We start from the raw sequence: 18,310 nt of genomic DNA, 5'->3' as shown, positions 1-18,310 counted from the left end.
CCTGTTATCCCACAAGGCTCAGCGGGGCTGCGCGAGGCTGTGGTTAAGCGAGAGAAGCGTTGGTCAACTGCCACTCGAATCACGGAGACAGGAAGTGAGTACCCCTATCCCGGAAGCTGGTTTATGAGAAACCCACCACTCCTCGCTTCCAAATCTGCCCCTTACCCCAGACTGGTCTTTGTAAGGGTGGCAGAAAGAAGAGTGGTGGGGGTAAAGAATGCACCATTTTAGGGTCACTCACGACTCCATCCCAGTTCTCCCCAACAAATAGTACTATTTGTTGAAGACACCGAGAGAAAGTGAAACCGCATGGGTCTGAAGTGACATTCTTCAGGGACTGTACCTCAGTCAATGCTCAGACTTTCCACGATTTAAGCTAGGAGAGAGATAAACCACCCAGCCCTAACAGGGCATTAAGAGCTAAAGGGAAGTTGACTCAGCTACCCTCTCCTAGACTTTTCCTACCTTCCAACCCTCAGATTCATTGCTATCTTAAGGTCCCTGCCATGCCTCACATCGACAACGACGTCAAACTGGATTTCAAGGATGTCCTGTTGAGGCCCAAACGCAGTACCCTTAAGTCTCGAAGTGAGGTGAGCCTGCTTTCCTAGTTGCTCTTTCTTGATTCCAAGCTCCTTGGAGGGCCTGAACTGGGAAAGATTCCTGGCTTTTGCTCTCCTGCAGTACTTGTTTTTGGATGAGTGAAACGCTCAGTTTCCTGTTCGCATCTGCAGGTGGATCTCACAAGATCCTTTGCCTTTCGGAACTCAAAGCAGATGTACACTGGGATCCCCATTATTGCTGCCAATATGGATACTGTGGGCACCTTTGAGATGGCCAAGGTCCTCTGTAAGGTAGGACTTCCCTCATGCCCCTTCCTCATGGTGTTTTGTGGGCTGACTGCATAGGTATCTGCATCCCCACTCCCATCCCAGGTCAGCTCTGGCAATTAACAGGATGCTTGATTTACTGCTTTCTGCAATAGTACTAAGGCCTCTTTATCTGATAACTTTAAATGGCCATCTGACTTAGGGAGATTCAAAGCTAAGTTTTGCACCCATTTTAACGAAACTTCCCTCTTCTCCTGTCCAGCATTTTAAACATCCTGCCAATCCCCACTACCCAGATCACCCTCTACAAACCACATGCATCTCTCTTTACACTACTGTTAGGATACTCAGCATTCACTGTTTTAGTCCAGAAACTAAATATAGTTTGAGCATTCAAAAATTCTCAACTAGAAAATCCTATCGAGAAGAAATTTATTTTCTTTCATGTCTGCTATATATATATATATATTTTTTAATCTTCCTTTTAAGTCCTAGGTTCCTGAGTGTTCTGGGATGTGCCCAAAATGGAATGTTTTTCTTATTCAGGTTATTGCTTGTTTTCAAAATGGAAGATGCTGCTCCTGTCAGTTATATTACTTGCTTCTATACTTGTAGCTGAGAAAGCAGATAGTTACTTTGGGTATCCTGAGGACGTATACACTCTTCTGGTTATCCATGTAGCCCTGGTTGATGGATTCTGCTGCTGCTTGTGGCTCTGCTATCCTTAAGGACTTTGTCTCCCTTTCTGTTTCTGATTGCTAGAAGTCTTTCTGGAATGTATGCTGTCATTTCTCTGAGGTTCATAGTTACGCAGCTTTGGTACCATATTTCTGTTGCCATTCACTATCTGCTTAGCAATCCCACTGTTGCCTGTTGTCCACCTGGCCTGTCCAGTAGAGTTAAGCAGCAATGGTGAATCTGACTTCAGTGTTAACAGATGTCCTACAACGTATGGACCTTGCTGGGACTTTCTTGAGCTTTATGTTGAGACTGGCTTTTTGTTTCTGCTGATGAATGTTTAAGAAGTCAGATTTTAGAGATACAGGCAAGTCTCAGTAATAATTAAAAGGTTGGGTGCAAGCAAGGACCTTTTTCTAGATCTCTAGCTTGGTATGTAATTGGATGTATTCATCATGCCACCCTATGCCAAGATATCTCCCAGGTGTGATGACTTCCTAGAGTGATTTTTCTTTGTTAGTGGCAGTGTTCTGAGAAAGCAGAATTCAGTAGCAGCTTTGGCTGGGCAGTGTTGATGATGTCTGAGTATAGCATGCGCACTTCCTTACTGCCGGCTAATCCCTTGGATCTCATCAGTTGCAAGATTTGTGCTTTCTCAACTGCTGCCTTGTTTATTCACATGTCTGCAGTTTTAAAGCACAAACACCAGCATTCACAGTGGCCTTTGTATTGGGATGTTGTCTGCAATTTTTTGAGCTAGGGAACATAAGTCTGATGAGTCATTCTAGCCTTGAACTTGGTTAACCAAAACAGGCTGAATGAAACAGACTTTTCAGGTTGGTCCATGACTTAAGAAAATCTGTCCATTACTTTTTTTTGGGGGGGTGGGTTCCATGTGTTGAAGCATGTGGCACCAGGGATCGAACCCACCCCCTGCATGGGAAGTGAGTCTCAACCACTGGACCACCGACAAAGTCCCTTTTGTCCACTACTTTAGCAGAGATGGAGAAAGGGTAGTACCTTATTGGCTGTTAACCTTAAGGCTTTACCTCTTTTGATTTTGTGAGCATTTAGGCTCACTGAATTACTGCTGATAAATGGAACAGAAAATACCAAAAATAGGTTAGTTCTGTACTAGGTTGTCATTGGAGGAGCTGAGTCAGTGCAGGCAGACACTGTCTCTGTACAGCCTTTTCATGGTTCTCTCTTGTCTGCTGCTTATCCCACTGCACCAACAGCTTGTCCTTGTCACCTTTTAAGTCAGAAGCACTGCACACGCTGGCAGGTAAAGTCCAATCCAAATGACTTAGTGCTTTGGTGGGAGTGTTGGGCAGGTACTGGCTTATGTGGAAAAGCCCGATTGCATTTGTAGGGAGAATAATGGTGGAACTGAGGTCTCAGCTCAACCACTGACATCTTCAAGTTGCTTTTTCCAGACTTCAGTCCTTTTGTCCCTCAGATAGGATAATATAAAGGTCTGTTTCCAGAGAAAGCGGTTCTAACAAGTTCTTTCCTTTTTAACGCTTTCTTCTCCCCAGTTCTCCCTCTTCACTGCTGTCCATAAACACTACAGCCTCGAGCAGTGGAAAGAGTTTGCCAGCCAGAATCCTGACTGTCTTGAGGTAACACCGGTCCTCCCGACCCCTGCCTTAGCCGTCTTCCGACAATCCCTTTTGCTTGTCTTCCAACCCTGACCTCCCCACTCCCCTTGGCTAACCAGCCATGTTGTTGCCTCTGACATGCTCATGGCCCTGTTTCTCTCACAGCATCTGGCTGCCAGCTCAGGCACAGGCTCTTCGGACTTTGAGCAGCTGGAACAGATCCTGAACGCTATTCCCCAGGTGAAGTATGTATGCCTGGACGTGGCCAATGGCTACTCTGAACACTTTGTGGAATTTGTGAAGGATGTGCGGAAGCGCTTCCCTGAACACACCATCATGGTATGTCTGTTGCCCTCTAGTGGGTCCGTTCCTCTCCTTCCTCCACTCTTCCTGCCACTCTATTTTGTTATAAGTTCCTTTCTCCTCTACTGCATTTCCTAGTCCACTTAATCATGGCACTGGGTGGTTATCCACGGTTCCCCATTTTAGATGTTTGTTTACTGGCCAGTGCTGTTTTCTCTGACCCTTGATACACAGTCTTGTAAATCCAGTACCCGATGTCACTCACCAAACCACAATGGAACACTTATGCATTGTACATATCTCTGGTACATACACACCTGCCCAAAGACATGGACAGACACTACGGTCTTACATTAAAGGGGTTGCATGAAATGCAGTTTTATTTTTTACAAGCTCAGGGGAGTGATGACAAGGCCTTGTTTTCTTCACAGCATTGTGGGGTCTCTCTGTCCTGTTCATCAAAAGCAAATACAGCTGGGTAGGTGGGTACTGAGCCTACATTACCATGTCCTCCCACTTCCCCTGAAGCCAGAGAGGTCTCATGACGTAACAATTTAAGGACAGGATATGTTTGGGTGTCTTGGTGGGGAGGGAGAGAAATCTACTGTAAATCCGGTGTGATCTTATTCCAGCTAGACCCCACTTTACCCTACCTAGTACAACCGTGACACTGGCCACTCACCCCCTTAGCTCAGCTTGGGAAGCAGGGTCCTCTGAAGTGACTCATCTAAAAGGGGAACCCAGCGACTCTTCTTCGTAATAATGTTGACTCTTTTTGACCCTGAGCATGCTGTTTTGATGGTTCTGTCCCAGGCAGGGAATGTGGTAACAGGAGAAATGGTGGAAGAGCTGATCCTCTCTGGGGCTGACATCATCAAAGTGGGAATTGGACCAGGTAAGCTGGTTCACTGGGGGCCACTGGCCACCCCTCCAGTGGCAGACACCTGTGAACAACTTCATCCTCATTCTTGTCACATTCTTCTCAGGCTCCGTGTGTACCACCCGGAAGAAAACTGGAGTGGGGTATCCACAGCTAAGTGCAGTGATGGAGTGTGCAGATGCTGCTCACGGCCTCAAAGGCCACATCATTTCAGTAAGGTCAAGGGCAGGATAGAGTATGAAGCTGCCAAACATCTGGGTTCTCACCCACGTCTGGAGGTTCTGGTAGAGTTTGGATTAGGGTTCCTGGGTCCCTGTCAGCATTGAGCTGGGCCGCTGGGACCTCCTAGAGGGCTTGGGGCATCCATGCTGTCTCTTCACAGTGCTCCTTACTTTGCAGGATGGAGGCTGCAGCTGTCCTGGGGATGTGGCCAAGGCTTTCGGTAAGGAGGGCACATAAGGAGGATCCTGTAGAAGAGGATGAGTCACCTCTGAGGGTCTAGGATCAGGCTGCTGCTGCTGAGTTGCCTCAGTCGTGTCCAACCATGTGCGACCCCATAGACGGCAGCCCACCAGGCTCCCCCGTCCCTGGGATTCTCCAGGCAAGAACACTGGAGCGGGTTGAGGATCAGGCTAGGGAAGTCCAAGAAAGCTGTTCTTTAATAATATGACTAGGGACCCAGAAGTCTATGGTGTCACCTGGGGCAGCCAGCAGGGGACATCCTGAAACTCTAATACAGACTCTCCAAATGTGGGCCAGGACCATCTGCACCATCGCCTGGACAACTGGATGGAGTAGAGGTCCGAGCCCCACACCACATCCACAGGATCTAGCTCTGGGGAGTAGGGCTGCAGATCTGTACTTTCCCAGCTTCCTGGGTCATCCTTGCTCACACTCAAGTTGGAGACCTTTGCTCTTGAGACACTTGAAGTGAGTCTTGGCTGGGCACAGTAAAAAGAGGCAGATGGCAAAAGCAACAAAAAGCAGAGAGCAGAAGCCTGGCAGAGACTCTTTTTGAAATTCTTGGAAAAGTCAGGCCTACTGAGGAATAGAGTCAGGGCAGAGCAGGCCTGTGTGCTTGGGTTATGGGCCAGCTAAGGAAACAAAACCAGGAAGATGCCAGAATCATTGTGAGGCCTGAAAACTTGGTGTGAGTTGCTTCTGAGGGTGACAGTTTGGGCACCTGGGCCAGTTTCATCTCTTACCCTCTCGCTGGTGCTGGCAGGGGCAGGGGCTGACTTCGTGATGCTGGGCGGCATGCTGGCTGGGCACAGTGAGTCAGGTGGTGAGCTCATCGAGAGGAATGGCAGGAAGTACAAGCTCTTCTACGGCATGAGTTCCGAAATGGCCATGAAGAAGTATGCCGGGGGTGTGGCTGAGTACAGGTAGGTGTGGTGGCCAGAGGCCAAGGGTTCTTGGAAAGCATGACTTTCCTAGAAGGGTGATGGCAGAACTCATGGTTGCTGGGAGATGGATGGTACAGTTCTTGGAAGAAAAGTGATGAACAGGGAAGGACTAAATGCTAGAGACCATGGTAAGGAATCCAGCGAGAAAAGGTAAGAAAGCTTTTCTTCTTCTAAGGGCCTCAGAAGGAAAGACAGTGGAGGTGCCCTTTAAAGGGGATGTGGAACACACCATCCGAGACATTCTTGGAGGCATCCGCTCCACCTGCACTTACGTGGGAGCAGCTAAGCTGAAGGAGCTGAGCCGGAGAACTACCTTCATCCGTGTCACCCAGCAGGTGAATCCGATCTTCAGTGACGAGAGCTAGACCTGAGCAGTTCTGCCCTCCCAGGGCTCTAGCATCCACCACAGGGCTCCCAAGTGGGCCCCTCTCTCGTCCCAGCTACTTAGGCTATTACTTGGTCATTTCCTATCCTCTCCTGACGGTTCCTGCAGTAATCCTGTACTTCTCTATCTGCACATGCAAAATGCCGACGGCACTTAGTGGGGAGGAAGCAAGGCAGGCAGGCTGAGAAAAGGAAGCTGAGAGAATCAAGTGGGAATCTGGGGACCCAGCATTCTGAAGAGGATTGAAAAGAGAGGCTGATTCATACATAAATGTTTTATGTGGCCTTGGTTCTGGTAGAGGTAGGCTTTTAGAATCATGTTTTGTTAATCGGATTCATTAAATAGACCTCTGAATATCTACAAAGCGTGGAAGTATTTACATAATTTAAATACCTCAATAAAGAGAGATCCCAATGACTTTGAGATTCTGGGATTTTCTGCATAAGGCTGGCATCTGGGTGCTACCCCAGGGCAAGTGGAGCCGGCACTGACCCAGTAGAGTCAGGGACAGTGAGTACCCTTCCCGTGAAATATCTCCATTCTAGAGCCACTACCTGCAATGAACCTGGCAGCATGAGAATTTACAAAGTATATTCTGGCATCGGACCACAGAGTATTTTCAGAATAGCAAAAGGAAATTTTTCTTCCAGGCTCTCAGCCCTGGTAATTGGACATGTTTGAACAACACTCTCCAAGGGAAGTAAAATGGCAAAAGGATCAGCTTCCAGCCCCAGAGAGGCTGGTTATGTTTCTCAAGAATGACCTACCTAGACCTTAGAGAAGGCTTCATTCCCCTTCCTTGCATCAAGACAGTGTTTAACAAATCCAAAATTTAATTATCAAGCATTACAAAGTAACTTCAGCATTATAGTCGGGCAACCCAAGCCCAGGCTTTCACTTTATCCCCACTAAACTGTATGAGAGAAAGGAGACAGGCAGAATGTCGTGAGCATTTCAGTCTTATCACAGGAGTCTAGAACTGTCTGTACAGTCAGGGAAGGGGATAGACACAGTGCTGGGGCCAGAAGAGGGTAGATATTCACAGAAGGTGGGGATCAGGGTGTCAAACTTTGTCTTCTGATAGTTTTCCAGAGATTCCTGCAGAGAAGGGAGCAGGGAGATCCTATCATCATTGAAACGTGCCCTGAGCCCTCCATATCCTAGAGCATGTCACTTTCTGTCTTGTTCTGCCCACCCATCCACTTCCCAGCTTTCCTACTCACTCTTCTTTCCCTCTGGCCATCTTCTTCCTCGTCAGAGTCCAAAACCAGGTCCCCTATGGTAATGTCAGAGCTGTACAGAGATGGAGGACACACTGTAGGGAGAAAAGCAGAGTCCAGGCACTCTCCTCAGTGAACACAGATCCTCAGGAGTCCCCAGGAGGAAGGGCTGTTTGATCTGGTTCTGACTCAGGATACCTACCTGACTTCCTAGGAGGTGATAATGACAGTCTAAGTGGTTCCATGTGGCAGTCCATGTGGCAGTTCCTGAGGTGGGAGCAAGCAAAGACAGGGTGAAAGGAAAGCGGGCAGGGCACGTGCTGCTAGTAGGGAGATGCAGCTGTTCTACTCACTCCTTTTGCTCCGAGGCAGATGAGTCAGTTGGATTCTCCTTCAGAGCTCTTCCTCCCAGGGTCTCAGATGGACTCTTAGACTTCCCGGTCGAGGGTGCTCTGGTGCCCACAGCACCGGCTGCATCTGCTGTATGTGTGCCATCTTTGCTCTTCCCAGGCTTAGATGTGACCTGGGCTGGTGAACCCACGTCCCTGAAGGGGAGCAGCATGACTGTGGGGCGCTCCTTATGGCCTCTGCTAGTGGGTGCCCACTGGGGCTGGATTCTTCGCCGGCCTAGAGGGGCCAGATTGAAATGGTGGCCTGTCAGAGGTTCCGGATGCTTCCTCGAGGCTGGTCCCTGAGGAAGCAGTGGGCCAGGAGAGGCTTTTGGCAGAGGGTCGTGGAGTGCTGGTCTTGGTTGCTGAGGAGGACTCTGCTCTGAGGGCTCTGTCGTGTTCACTGAATCAGTAGCAGAGTACTCTGAAGAAGAAAACAAGGCTTCTTAAAAAGCTAAAATTCAAACACATCCACTCAGCTTGGTTTCTTATACCTCAGGCCGATGTAACCCTTCCAGTGGGCTGTCTCAAAAGGTCTCAAGCTAAAACTCCACCCCCCAAATTCTTAGTTCTCCCACATAGTCCTGGTACCTGGAAGTGGCCACCCCATGTCCACACCATATTGGCTCAAGACAAAAGAAGAAGTAATAGAAACTCCAGGCTGCATCCAGCTCAGCACATCCTGAAGCTGTGAGAAGGGAGAGAGGCATGAAGACCACAGGCCTTGTTACAACCCCACCTGCCATCCCAGCATTCTGCCCTTAAGTGTTTTGCCCCAACAAAACCTGCTGTGCCTGCAGCGTAGGCAGTGCTTTTTCCAGCTGACACAAATATTCAAAAAACAGCTTTTCCATGGCTGCCATAAAAGTTTCCCCATACTCTTGTTCAAGTTCCTGCAGGAGGAAAAGCAGCAGGTCAGAGAGGGCTAGAGACAACAGCTACACCACTGCTTCCAAAGCAGCCAGTCCCACCTGCAGCTTCGAGGCCAAATCAACAGGGGCTTCTGCCAGCTGCTTCACCTGCTGGCAAAAGGTTTCCTGAGCCTCCGATATCTTCCTCAGATCCTGCTTTGTCTGTCGAGGGTAAGGAAGGCAAACAGGTTAGGGGCACCAGTATCCAGTGACCACGAAGAGAAGCAACTTTGCTGCATCAGGTATTAACCGGGGTAGGGCTCGCTTCAAGGGTTACTCACGATTTTGGGGTCCCGCACTACAGGTCCAGACTCTGGGAAGTGGTGATGTAGGGCATTTAGAACCTGGGCCCAAGGCCGGCCCTGCAGGATGAGGTCCACCACCAACTGTGGAGGGTACTGAGCTCAGAAAGCCCACGTCGGAGCAAACTGCCCTTTTCCTACCGGTTCCACCCCCAAGTAGTCGATCCCTATCCCTTCTACCAGGTCCTATTGGTTCCAATACCTTGGCCTTTAGGCCCATACACAGGCGTTCATGATGCCGGTAGCGAACCAAGCCAGGGGCAGCAGCGCGCAGGTATCGCAGAAACTCCACTACTCGGGGAAAATGCTCCACGCAGCGTCCGCGAATGACTTGCCAGCTGGCAGCAGCTACAAAGCGAAGAGCAGCGGGACCGGCCCCCGGGGGTGTGGCCATGGCAGGCGGACCCCACCCCAGGGGCCGTCTCTTTGGGTTCCTACCTCCTCGGCGCGGCTTCCCGACTCCTCCCAGGGGCGGGGCTTCCGGTGGCCTTCACTAGCTCCGCTATTTCAGTTTGCAACGGATACTTGGCTATCCGACTCTGCGCCTCCCAAGGGCCACCAGACTCCTGTTTCTCTCCAACTGGGGATGGAGCCTGAATGGAGAGGCTGGCCAGCTCCACTGGCACTAGACCGCTCTGCCTGAAACGCCGCCGCTGTCTCAAACCCGAAGTCTACCTCGCTTCCGGCTCTGCGACCAGTTCTCCTACCCGGGAAAAGGGTGGTAGTGGCGAACCAATGGGCCGCCAGACAGGGGATACGTGACGTCGCGTCACAAGGCCACGCCCGGGCAGATCCGGCGCCGCTGCTGGTCCCCGCCCTCGCTTTCACGCACTTCCGACAGCTTCGGGGTGGACGGGGCCGCTGATCTGGGCTCCGCCCCCGACCGGTGCATTATTTCGGGGAGCCTGCAGAGAAAGCGCTTCGTTCTTTGAATTTCTAGTCTGTAAAGGGAGGTTCGTGCTAGTTTCCCTCTCCATCGTCTTCAGCCTCTCTAATCCGATTCCTTAAATCCCAGCGTCTTCAAAGCCTTCCCCGGGCGGTGCGCGGCTTCCAGTAAGGGTTCGGCTCTTTTCACAGAACAGGAGAGGGCGCCCGCCCTTAAAAAATAAAATACAAAGTTTGAAAAAAATACGTCAGATAGTTAACTTTTTTCTAGATGGTGAGACTGTAGGTAATTTTTTGTGTTTTTCTGTGTTTGATATGTTTTTTTAAAGGCGTGTAGTGCTAAAAATAGTAACAGAGATTTCCCTTTTCGAATTCTGTTGTGCGCTTACTCCAGTCAGCCCCCTCATATAACTTGTCTTTCTCCTTGTCACCCTTCCTGGAGTCTCTCCTTATTTCCAGGGACAGAACCTTGACACACAGTGTGTATTCTTTGTTTTCTGAATTAATTATCTGCTCTGACCGCCTTACAGCGATTTAGTGAAACTACCCTTTCCATGGGCCATCTCCTTAGAGATAATGGCCCCTATACTCCTCCCTGCAGAGCCGTATTCGACTGCCCGCGGGACATCTAGCTGGAAGTTCTAAAGTACTCAAATCGGACATCTATGAAATTCTAGTTACCCGACTTTTTAATTTTATCTTTATTCTTTTCCCTAAAGTTCTGCCTTTATGTAGATCTGAGTTTCTGGCCTATGTCGTTTTCCTTCTTTTCTGAAGAATTTCTTGTAGCATATCTTGCAAGTTAGATCTTCTGGCTGCAAACTCCCTCAATTTTTGTTTGCCTGAAAAAGTGTTACTCCTTCACTTTTGAGAGAGAATCTTGTTGGATACAGAAGTCTAGGTTGATGGACTTTTTTTTCCTTCAACACTTTAGACATTTTACTGTGCTCTCTTCTTGGTTTCTGAAGAAGTCTGATGTAATTATTATTATTTTGGCCTCCCCGCATGGGTTGCAGGGTCTTAGTTCCCCAACCAGGGATTGAACCTGGCCCTGACAGTGAAAGCACATGGTCCTAATCACTGGACCACCAGGAAATTCCCCCAATGTAATTCTTATCCTTGCTCCTCTATAAATAAGATGTACCCACTTCTACCCCTCAGGCTTCCTTCAAGATTTTCTCTTGGTTTTTGATTTTCTGTTCATCCTACTTGTAAGGACAGAAGTGAGAAGAACTTCTAAGCTCCTTATATGCCAGACTGAAAACTGAAAATTATCTTCTATTTTAAATTCTGTTCTTTCTCATGGCCTCTGTATTTCTGTGCATGACATGTTTCTTTACCCGTGACTCAGAAAACAAGACCATTGCCCTTAAGTTTGTCCTCTCTGTTCTCCAAATCTAATCCCTCACCAAGTCTAATCAATTCTACTTCTAATGGAACCTTCAAACTTACCCCCTCTTTTTTTCATGCTCACAGTCTGTATCTTATATCAGGTTCCCTGTCTCTCACATTGAGAAGACTCTAGTTTCCCTACCTCCAGCCCAACTCCTAATTTCTTTTCCATGTTGCTTTCATCATAAATCTGGTGAAATGCAAAATTGATCACATCATCCCTAACTGAAAGCTCCCCCTTATTAATATGGCAAAAGGATTTTTAATGATCTGAATAAGTTTACCTCTTCTAACACATTCCTTGCCACTTTGCACTTATCGTGCACCTATAAGCCAATCCTCTTCAAACTGCTTGCATTTCCAGATACACTGAGTTGGCTCATATTCTGTGCTTCGCACATACTGGGTGAGTCCTTTGTCCTTGCCTCGTGGACTTGACTTTCATCTTCTGTGGCTCATGTGTTGACTACCTCCACAAAAGCCCTCATAGTTATCTCCCCAAGCCTCCCTCAGCAAATTCTAGCAGATTTCTTTTTAAATTTTTTAAAAAATTTTATTTTGGGCTGTACTGGGTCTTCACTGCTATGTGTGGACTTTCTCTAGTTGTGGCGAACAGAGCCTACCCTCTGGTTGTGGTGTTTGAGCTTCTCATTGCCGTGACTTTTCTTGTTGTAGAGTACTGGCTCTAGAGCTCAGGCTCAGTAGTTGTGGTGCATGAGCTTAGTTGCTCCGAGGCATGTGGGATTTTCCTGGATTAGGGATTGAACCTGTGTCTCCTGCATTGGCAGGTGGATTCTTTACCACTGAGCCACCAAGGAAGTCTTCTAGTGAATTTCTTAAAACTAAGAATACATCTTTAATTTTTTAAGGAAGGCATTCTGTTAGATAAAGGAGGATGTAAAGGAAATAATCATATAAAATGTAAATGGTATTAAATAGGTTTCCCTAGTACTTTTGCTGAGGTACAATCCCAGTAAGAGTTTTGCTCGACTGGTCATTACTCAGCTCTCCCTGAGTACCCAATTATCTCTTCCCAGAGCTGGACTAGTTATCACTCATGCATTCTTCCCACAAATGCTCCAAAACATAATCCTCCACTGCACTCCTAAGCCTCCAGACTCTCCATCACCCTCCAATTTAGTTCATTTTCCATTCAACAGATATTTGATGAACACCTAGTATGTCACAGGCTATGAATCAGCGTGAGTAACAGAGATAAGGTCCTTGCCCTTCCATTCTAGTAGGAGGAGAGCCAGAGGCCTAAGAACAAATTAAACTGGGACAATAGGGATTCTGATGCTCACCCCCAGAAAATAAAAGGAGATGATCCCCATAAAGCACCCAGTTTGAGCTTAACTCATAGTAGGAGCTCAACATATATTCATTTCTTTCCCTCTAGCTGTTTGGAGAATAACATTGCCTTCCCGTTTTTTTGTTGTTGTTTTTCTTTTGCTTTTTGAGGATTTCAAGCATTTTTGAGTTCTGATACATGCAGAGGACCAGGATGAAGTGAATAAATGTGAAGCAAGTTACAAAGTTGTTAGAAATCTTAAGCTCTCACATTTTCCCCCAAGTTCAATAAAAAGAGATACTGATGTATTTCTGGAAACTAATAAAGTATATTGAACCACCTTAAATGTGCTCAATCTTGTTTACATAATAATTCTCACTCTGGGGGTTATCTTAAGGAAATAATTTAAAATTAACCCAAAGATTTATTTTCTTGTACAAGGATATTTATTACAGCTCTATTTAGAATAGCAAAACTTTTGGAGGGGAGGGGAGGGATGGACTGAGGTTTGGGGGTTAGCAATGGCACCCTACTCCAGTACTCTTGCCTGGAAAATCCCATGGACCTCCTACCTACCTCCTGGTAGGCTGCAGTCCATGGGGTCGTTAAAAGTCAGACATGACTGAGCAACTTCACTTTCACTTTTCACTTTCATGCATTGGAGAAGGAAATGGCAACCCACTCCAGTGTTCTTGCCTGGAGAACCCCAGGGACAGGGGAGCCTGGTGGGCTGCCATCTATGGGGTCGCACAGGGTTGAACACGACTGAAGCGACTTAGCAGCAGCAGCAGCAGATGCACTAGTATATATAGAACAGATAAACAACAAAGCCCTACTGTATAGCACAGGGAACTATATATTCAATATCCTATGATAAACTATAATGGAAAATATTTTAAAAGAATGTACATATACACGTATAATGGTTGACTTTGTTGCACAGTAGAAATTAACACTAAATCAACTATACTTCAATTTTTTAAATTTATTATTATTATTATTTTTTAATTTATCTGGCTGCACTTGGTCTTAGTTGTGACATGCAGAACTCTCAGTTGTGGCATGCGGGATCTAGTTCCCTGAGTAGGGATCGAACCCAAGCCCCCTGCATTAGGAATGCAGTCTAAGCCACTGGCCCACCAGGGAAGTCTCCAATTTTTTTTAAATTGAGAAAAAAATTAAATAGTAAAACTTTGGGAAGACTTAAATTTCTAGGAATGAGAGATTAATCAAGTAAATCACATCATTTTTATTTAAAAACAGTACAACTATTGGAGTTTGCTCCACACATTCAAGGAACAATGATAAGTTACATCTTGCAAATTGTTGCTTTTAAGTGTGTAAGTAGCAAACACTTCTGCAGCTCTGTGCTCGACCCTGTTCTGGGTCCTGGGTGTGAACAGACAGGCTCTTAAGGAGCTTACATTTTAGAGAAAAGAGACAGAATTTAATGAACAAACAAGCACACTGATGTTAAACAATAAGTGCTAAGTAGGATACGAAATAAAATAGGGTGATATACTTAAGAGGCTGGCGGTAACCAACGAATCAGATTGATGGATAGAGAAGAGTTCAATGGGGAGGCGACATCTTTTTTTAAAAAATTCATTTATTTTTTAATTGAAGGATAATTGCTTTGCAGAATTTTGTTGTTTTCTGTCAAACCTCAACATGAATCAGCCATAGGTATACATATATCCCCTCTCTTTTGAGGGAGGTGACATCTGAGTTGAGACCTGAAGAATGAGGGGCAGCCATGCCATGCGGAAGAGTGTTCCTCCAGAAGGAAGAACAGATGCCAAGGTTTAGGTAGAAGGTTGGTGAATTTGAGAAGCAGAAGGACTGTGGGGCTGAGGCAGCAGGGTCAGGGGCAAGTGGTGGAGTTGAGGTTAGAGACGGCTGCAAGGCCAAATAGATGAGGGCAGCACTTTGCATGGTTCTAAGGGTGTTGGGAAAGCACTGGAAGTGTAGCCATAAGATAAGCTGCTCCAGCAGCACAGATTTTAAAACTTACCTGCATCTTCGCTCCCTACTGACCCTGGCCGGTCTTAGAGCTTTTAGATAATGACTAGTTGAGTGGGAGACAATCTTGCTTGCTTAAGAATCCCAGGGACTGGCCTTAAGAATATGGGAGCAGACCGAGCCTGGAGTAGAAGACTAAATGCACATAAACCCTTCTAGATGGTGCTGACCAGAACACCACATGGCCAATTTATTATTATTATTGGAGCTGACTTTGCTCTTCTGCACATAGCCCCATCTCGAACACCCCTGAAACTCCAATTTATAACGCTTTGTCCTGTAACCGGCAACTTGGAGATGGTTTGGGGACATTAGTCCACCATCTTCTGAGGTTGATGTCCTCCTGAATAATGCAGCTAGTCCTTCCCACCAACAGGTGTCTCTTGAGTATTGGCTTTCAAGAAGCAAACAAATGAACTTGGGTTCAGTACCAGCCCTGTCTGGTTTTAAGCAGGAGAGTGCCAGGATTTAATTTAGAGCTTCAAAAGCTCACTGGCTGTGTAGAAATTGGATTATTCAGAAACAAGAGTGGAAAAACATCAGGAGGCTATGGCAGTTCCGTAGGGAAAGAGCACAGTGACAGTGTAAGTGGAGAGGACAGACTCGGATATATTTTGGACATAGAACTGATAAGAAATCCTGCTGGAGTGAACCTTGGGAGAGAGAATAGGGAGGAATCAAGGGTGATTTGTAGGTTTTTGGCTGGAACAACTAGATGATCATAGTAACAATGAGATGGGAAAAACTAGGGGAAGAAGAGTTTGAGGGTGAAATTAAGAACTCTGTGGGGCCACTTTCAATCTCAGATAAAATGCAGGCTGTGGAGCCAGACTGCCCAGGTTCCCATCCTATTCCAGACTGCTTAATGATTTTTGACAGGTACCCTAGCCCCTTGCCTCAGTTTCTTCATCTGTAGAGGGGGAATTACAATCCAACTACCTTAAGCGGTTGTTGTGAAGATGACAGTCATTCTTATACATAAGTAAAGTCGCCCAATCATGTCCGATTCTTTGTGACCCCATGGACTGTAACCTACCAGGCTCCTCCATCCATGGATTTTTCCAGGCAAGAATACTGGAGTGGGTTGCCATTTCCTTCTCCAGGGGATCTTCCCAACCCAGGGATCAAACCTGGGTCTCCCGCACTACAGTTAGACTCTTTACCGTCTGAGCCACCAGGAAAGCCATAGGTTATACCAAATTCTTCTTCACTCAGCAAGTATTCACTGAGTATTTCCATGCACTAACTTCTGAGCATATAACAAAGACAAAATCAGACAAAAATCACTGCTTATATTACACTGTTTATAAATATAAAAATCACTGTTTTATATTACAGTTGGGGCAGGAGAGACACAATAAATAAATGCATTGTTAAAATATTGACTATGTTGGATGTAGATAGGTGTTATGGAGAAAAATAAAGCAAGGAAAAGTGGTCGTGAGAAGAGTGGGTTGCAATTTAAAATAGTGTGGCCAGGGACTTCCCTGGTGGCTCAGTAGTAATGTGCCTGCCAATGCAGGAGACGATTGAGTTCGATTGAGACGACTGTGGGTTCGATCCCTGATCCAGAAAGATCCCACATGCCTTGGAGCAGCTAAGCTTGTGCACCACAGCTACTGAGCCTGTGCTCTAGAGCCTGGGAGCCGCAACTACTGAAGCCAGCGTGCTTAGAGCCTATGCTCCGTAATGAGAAGCTACTGCAGTGAAAAGCCCTCCCTTGAATCACAACTAGAGAGTAGCCCGTGCAGCAGTGAAGACCTGGCACAGAGAAAAATAAATACAAAATAAAATTGGGTGGCCAGAAAAGGTTCCATTAAGACAGTGATATTCGAGGACAGACTTCAAAGGAAGGTACCTGCCACCTGGATAGCAGGGGAATGATGTGCCAGGCAGGGAAAACCATCAGTCGGAAGGCCATGATGTCAAGACTTTGAGAAACAAGAAAGGTGAAGTAGCCATAGCTGTCATTCTGTGAGAGGTGAGGAACCACTGGGGAGTGTGAGCAGACTGGTAACATAATCTGATTGACATTTAAAAGCATCCCCTGGATGCCAAGTTGAGAATAGACAGGGAAGGGCAAAGTCTTGCGGGAGAACTGGAACTTTGATCCAAGTGATGGAGCATGGTGGATTGCACTAGGATGGGGCAGTAGGTAATGGCACCCCACTCCAGTACTCTTGCCTGGAAAATCCCATGGACAGAGGAGCCTGGTAGGCTGCAGTCCATAGGGTCTCAAAGAGTCGGACACGACTGAGCGACTTCACTTTCACTTTTCACTTTCATGCATTGGAGAAGGAAATGGCAACCCACTCCAGTGTTCTTGCCTGGAGAATCCCAGGGCAAGAGAATCCCAGGGGCAGCCTGGTGGGCTACCGTCTCTGGGGTCGCACAGAGTCAGACACGACTGAAGCGACTTAGTAGTAGAAGTAGTAGTAGGGGCAGTAGTGGTAAAGAGAATTAGAGAATAAACAAACGATACAAAAATTCAGTATAAGAACATCACATGGTAACATGCACTCTGGAGAAAAGTAAAGAACAAGGGGGGACAGCAAACATGGAAGGTGCTGCAATTTTAAAATAGAATGGGGGACTCTCTCTCCCGAGTGCATGTGTGCTCGTGCGCCCATGCACTCTCTCTCGCTCTCTGGCGCTTGCTCTCTCTTTCTCTCCCCCCCTCCCCTCGCACTCCTCCACTCTCTTCTCTTTGAGTCTTGGATTCTCCTGCTATCTTCTAAATAAAATAGAGCTGTAACACTGATTTGCCTAAGAGCTGTAGCACGGTTTTTCCAAGACCCGAGAGCTGTGACGTGCCAAGGGCTTTAATGTCCGTTGCTCCAAATCTTTGTTGTGACGAGACAAAGAACCGGGAAACATACACTCGCGTGACAAAACCATACTGAAAAATCTTTATTCTTCAGAAAAAATGCCAGTAACACCTTACTTAGAAATACAGCTAAGAAATTTATTGATGTTTGTGAATATATAGCAAGAATAATTTGAAATTTTAAATATTTATTTACTGTGCATATATATTCACTTTTTAGAAAAAAAATCTTTGCGAATAGTTTTAACAGAACTATTTAAGTTCATCTGTATAGCAAAACACTGAGCAAAAGTAAACGTTTCAAAAATTACATATTTCTTTTTTTAATAGGCATTAGAATTTTATTTTTATTGGAGTATAGTTGCTTTTAAAAATTATGTATTTCTAATGCCCCTTTCATCTCAAGCGTGTCTGGGTTTGGATGATAAATTATGTGAAAGGACTCAGAACTGTTGATCAGATATTCCACTGTAAACTGAATGTCCTTATAAGTTTGCAGAAAAGAAAATTCCAGATGTACACAGAGTGGGGACCCAGTCATTTTGTATACGAACTAAAAAGGGAAAACTTGAACTTAATTTTTTGTGGATCTGACATATTTCACAGCCATTACAGCACCTCTGGCCCAGACATCCGCAAAAAAGAATAAAATAAAATAGAATGGAAGAGAAGACCAGAAGATGGTGACAGTTAGCGAGTCTTGAAGGAGAAGAGGGAGTGGGCCGTGGGGCCACGTGGGAAAGAAGTCTGCAGGCAAAGTGCAGCCCCACGGAGCTCATGGAGCAGGAGTGTGCCTCACACTGTCCAGGTAGGAAGGGGCCAGTGCGCTGGATGGACTGAGCCTGGGGTGGGGTCGCGGGGAGGGGGTCGGAGTCACAGAGCGCTATAAGGACTTTGATTTGAGGGGATGCAGTGGAAGGCTTTGAGTAGAGGATTGACACGATCTGGTCTACTTGCTCATTCTGAGTCAAAGTGGGGAAATAATTAG

General features: G+C 46.5%; 2 protein-coding genes across 7 annotated transcripts; one reads left to right on the top strand and one right to left on the bottom strand.

Annotated features, from left to right (window-relative positions):
* Positions 1-11: 11 nt before the first annotated feature.
* Positions 12-6,500, top strand: GMPR2 (guanosine monophosphate reductase 2). Of its 3 annotated transcripts, none has more exons than XM_061430375.1 (10): positions 12-94; positions 498-593; positions 735-854; positions 3,047-3,130; positions 3,275-3,448; positions 4,226-4,307; positions 4,399-4,505; positions 4,692-4,734; positions 5,518-5,677; positions 5,874-6,500. In XM_061430375.1, exons 2-10 carry the CDS (start codon positions 507-509, stop codon positions 6,061-6,063), a joined length of 1,047 nt encoding a protein of 348 aa, XP_061286359.1. In that variant the 5' UTR covers positions 12-94; positions 498-506; the 3' UTR covers positions 6,064-6,500. The 3 variants fall into 3 exon arrangements, with proteins under 3 accessions (XP_061286359.1, XP_061286360.1, XP_061286361.1); XM_061430376.1 differs by having other exon boundaries at positions 17-94; positions 480-593; XM_061430377.1 differs by lacking the exons at positions 12-94; positions 498-593; positions 735-854 and adding an exon at positions 1,340-1,453.
* Positions 3,761-10,021, bottom strand: TINF2 (TERF1 interacting nuclear factor 2). 4 transcript variants are annotated; one of them, XM_061430369.1, is made up of 10 exons: positions 9,344-10,021; positions 9,108-9,253; positions 8,885-8,989; positions 8,664-8,765; positions 8,478-8,585; positions 8,284-8,380; positions 7,657-8,116; positions 7,506-7,570; positions 7,307-7,398; positions 3,761-4,759 (listed from the first exon to the last, which is right to left on the bottom strand). In XM_061430369.1, exons 2-10 carry the CDS (start codon positions 9,123-9,125, stop codon positions 4,589-4,591), a joined length of 1,218 nt encoding a protein of 405 aa, XP_061286353.1. In that variant the 5' UTR covers positions 9,126-9,253; positions 9,344-10,021; the 3' UTR covers positions 3,761-4,588. The 4 variants fall into 4 exon arrangements, with proteins under 4 accessions (XP_061286353.1, XP_061286352.1, XP_061286351.1 ...); XM_061430370.1 differs by lacking the exon at positions 3,761-4,759 and adding an exon at positions 6,899-7,181; XM_061430368.1 differs by having other exon boundaries at positions 3,761-7,181; positions 9,108-10,021.
* Positions 10,022-18,310: the final 8,289 nt, after the last annotated feature.

The sequence above is a fragment of the Bos javanicus genome, chromosome 10 (genome assembly GCF_032452875.1).
Source record: "Bos javanicus breed banteng chromosome 10, ARS-OSU_banteng_1.0, whole genome shotgun sequence".
In the NCBI taxonomy this organism is placed as follows: Eukaryota; Metazoa; Chordata; class Mammalia; order Artiodactyla; family Bovidae; genus Bos; species Bos javanicus.
The sequence above is the reverse complement of the archived record's forward strand: the minus strand, read 5'-3'. Positions and strand labels throughout refer to the sequence as shown.

What these genes read in the sequence shown, in the direction of transcription:
- TINF2 (XM_061430367.1), bottom strand. Translation starts at nt 9,299, where the DNA reads ATGGCCACACCCCCGGGGGCCGGTCCCGCTGCTCTTCGCTTTGTAGCT. An exon ending in GTATGGGCCTAAAGGCCAAG is followed by an intron (nt 8,990 to 9,107) that starts GTATTGGAACCA and finishes TACCCTCCACAG; the next exon opens with TTGGTGGTGGACCTCATCCT. An exon ending in TCTGCCTCGGAGCAAAAGGA is followed by an intron (nt 7,571 to 7,656) that starts GTGAGTAGAACA and finishes CTCCCACCTCAG; the next exon opens with GAACTGCCACATGGACTGCC.
- GMPR2 (XM_061430375.1), top strand. Translation starts at nt 507, where the DNA reads ATGCCTCACATCGACAACGACGTCAAACTGGATTTCAAGGATGTCCTG. An exon ending in TCCCTGAACACACCATCATG is followed by an intron (nt 3,449 to 4,225) that starts GTATGTCTGTTG and finishes GTTCTGTCCCAG; the next exon opens with GCAGGGAATGTGGTAACAGG. An exon ending in GGATGTGGCCAAGGCTTTCG is followed by an intron (nt 4,735 to 5,517) that starts GTAAGGAGGGCA and finishes TGGTGCTGGCAG; the next exon opens with GGGCAGGGGCTGACTTCGTG.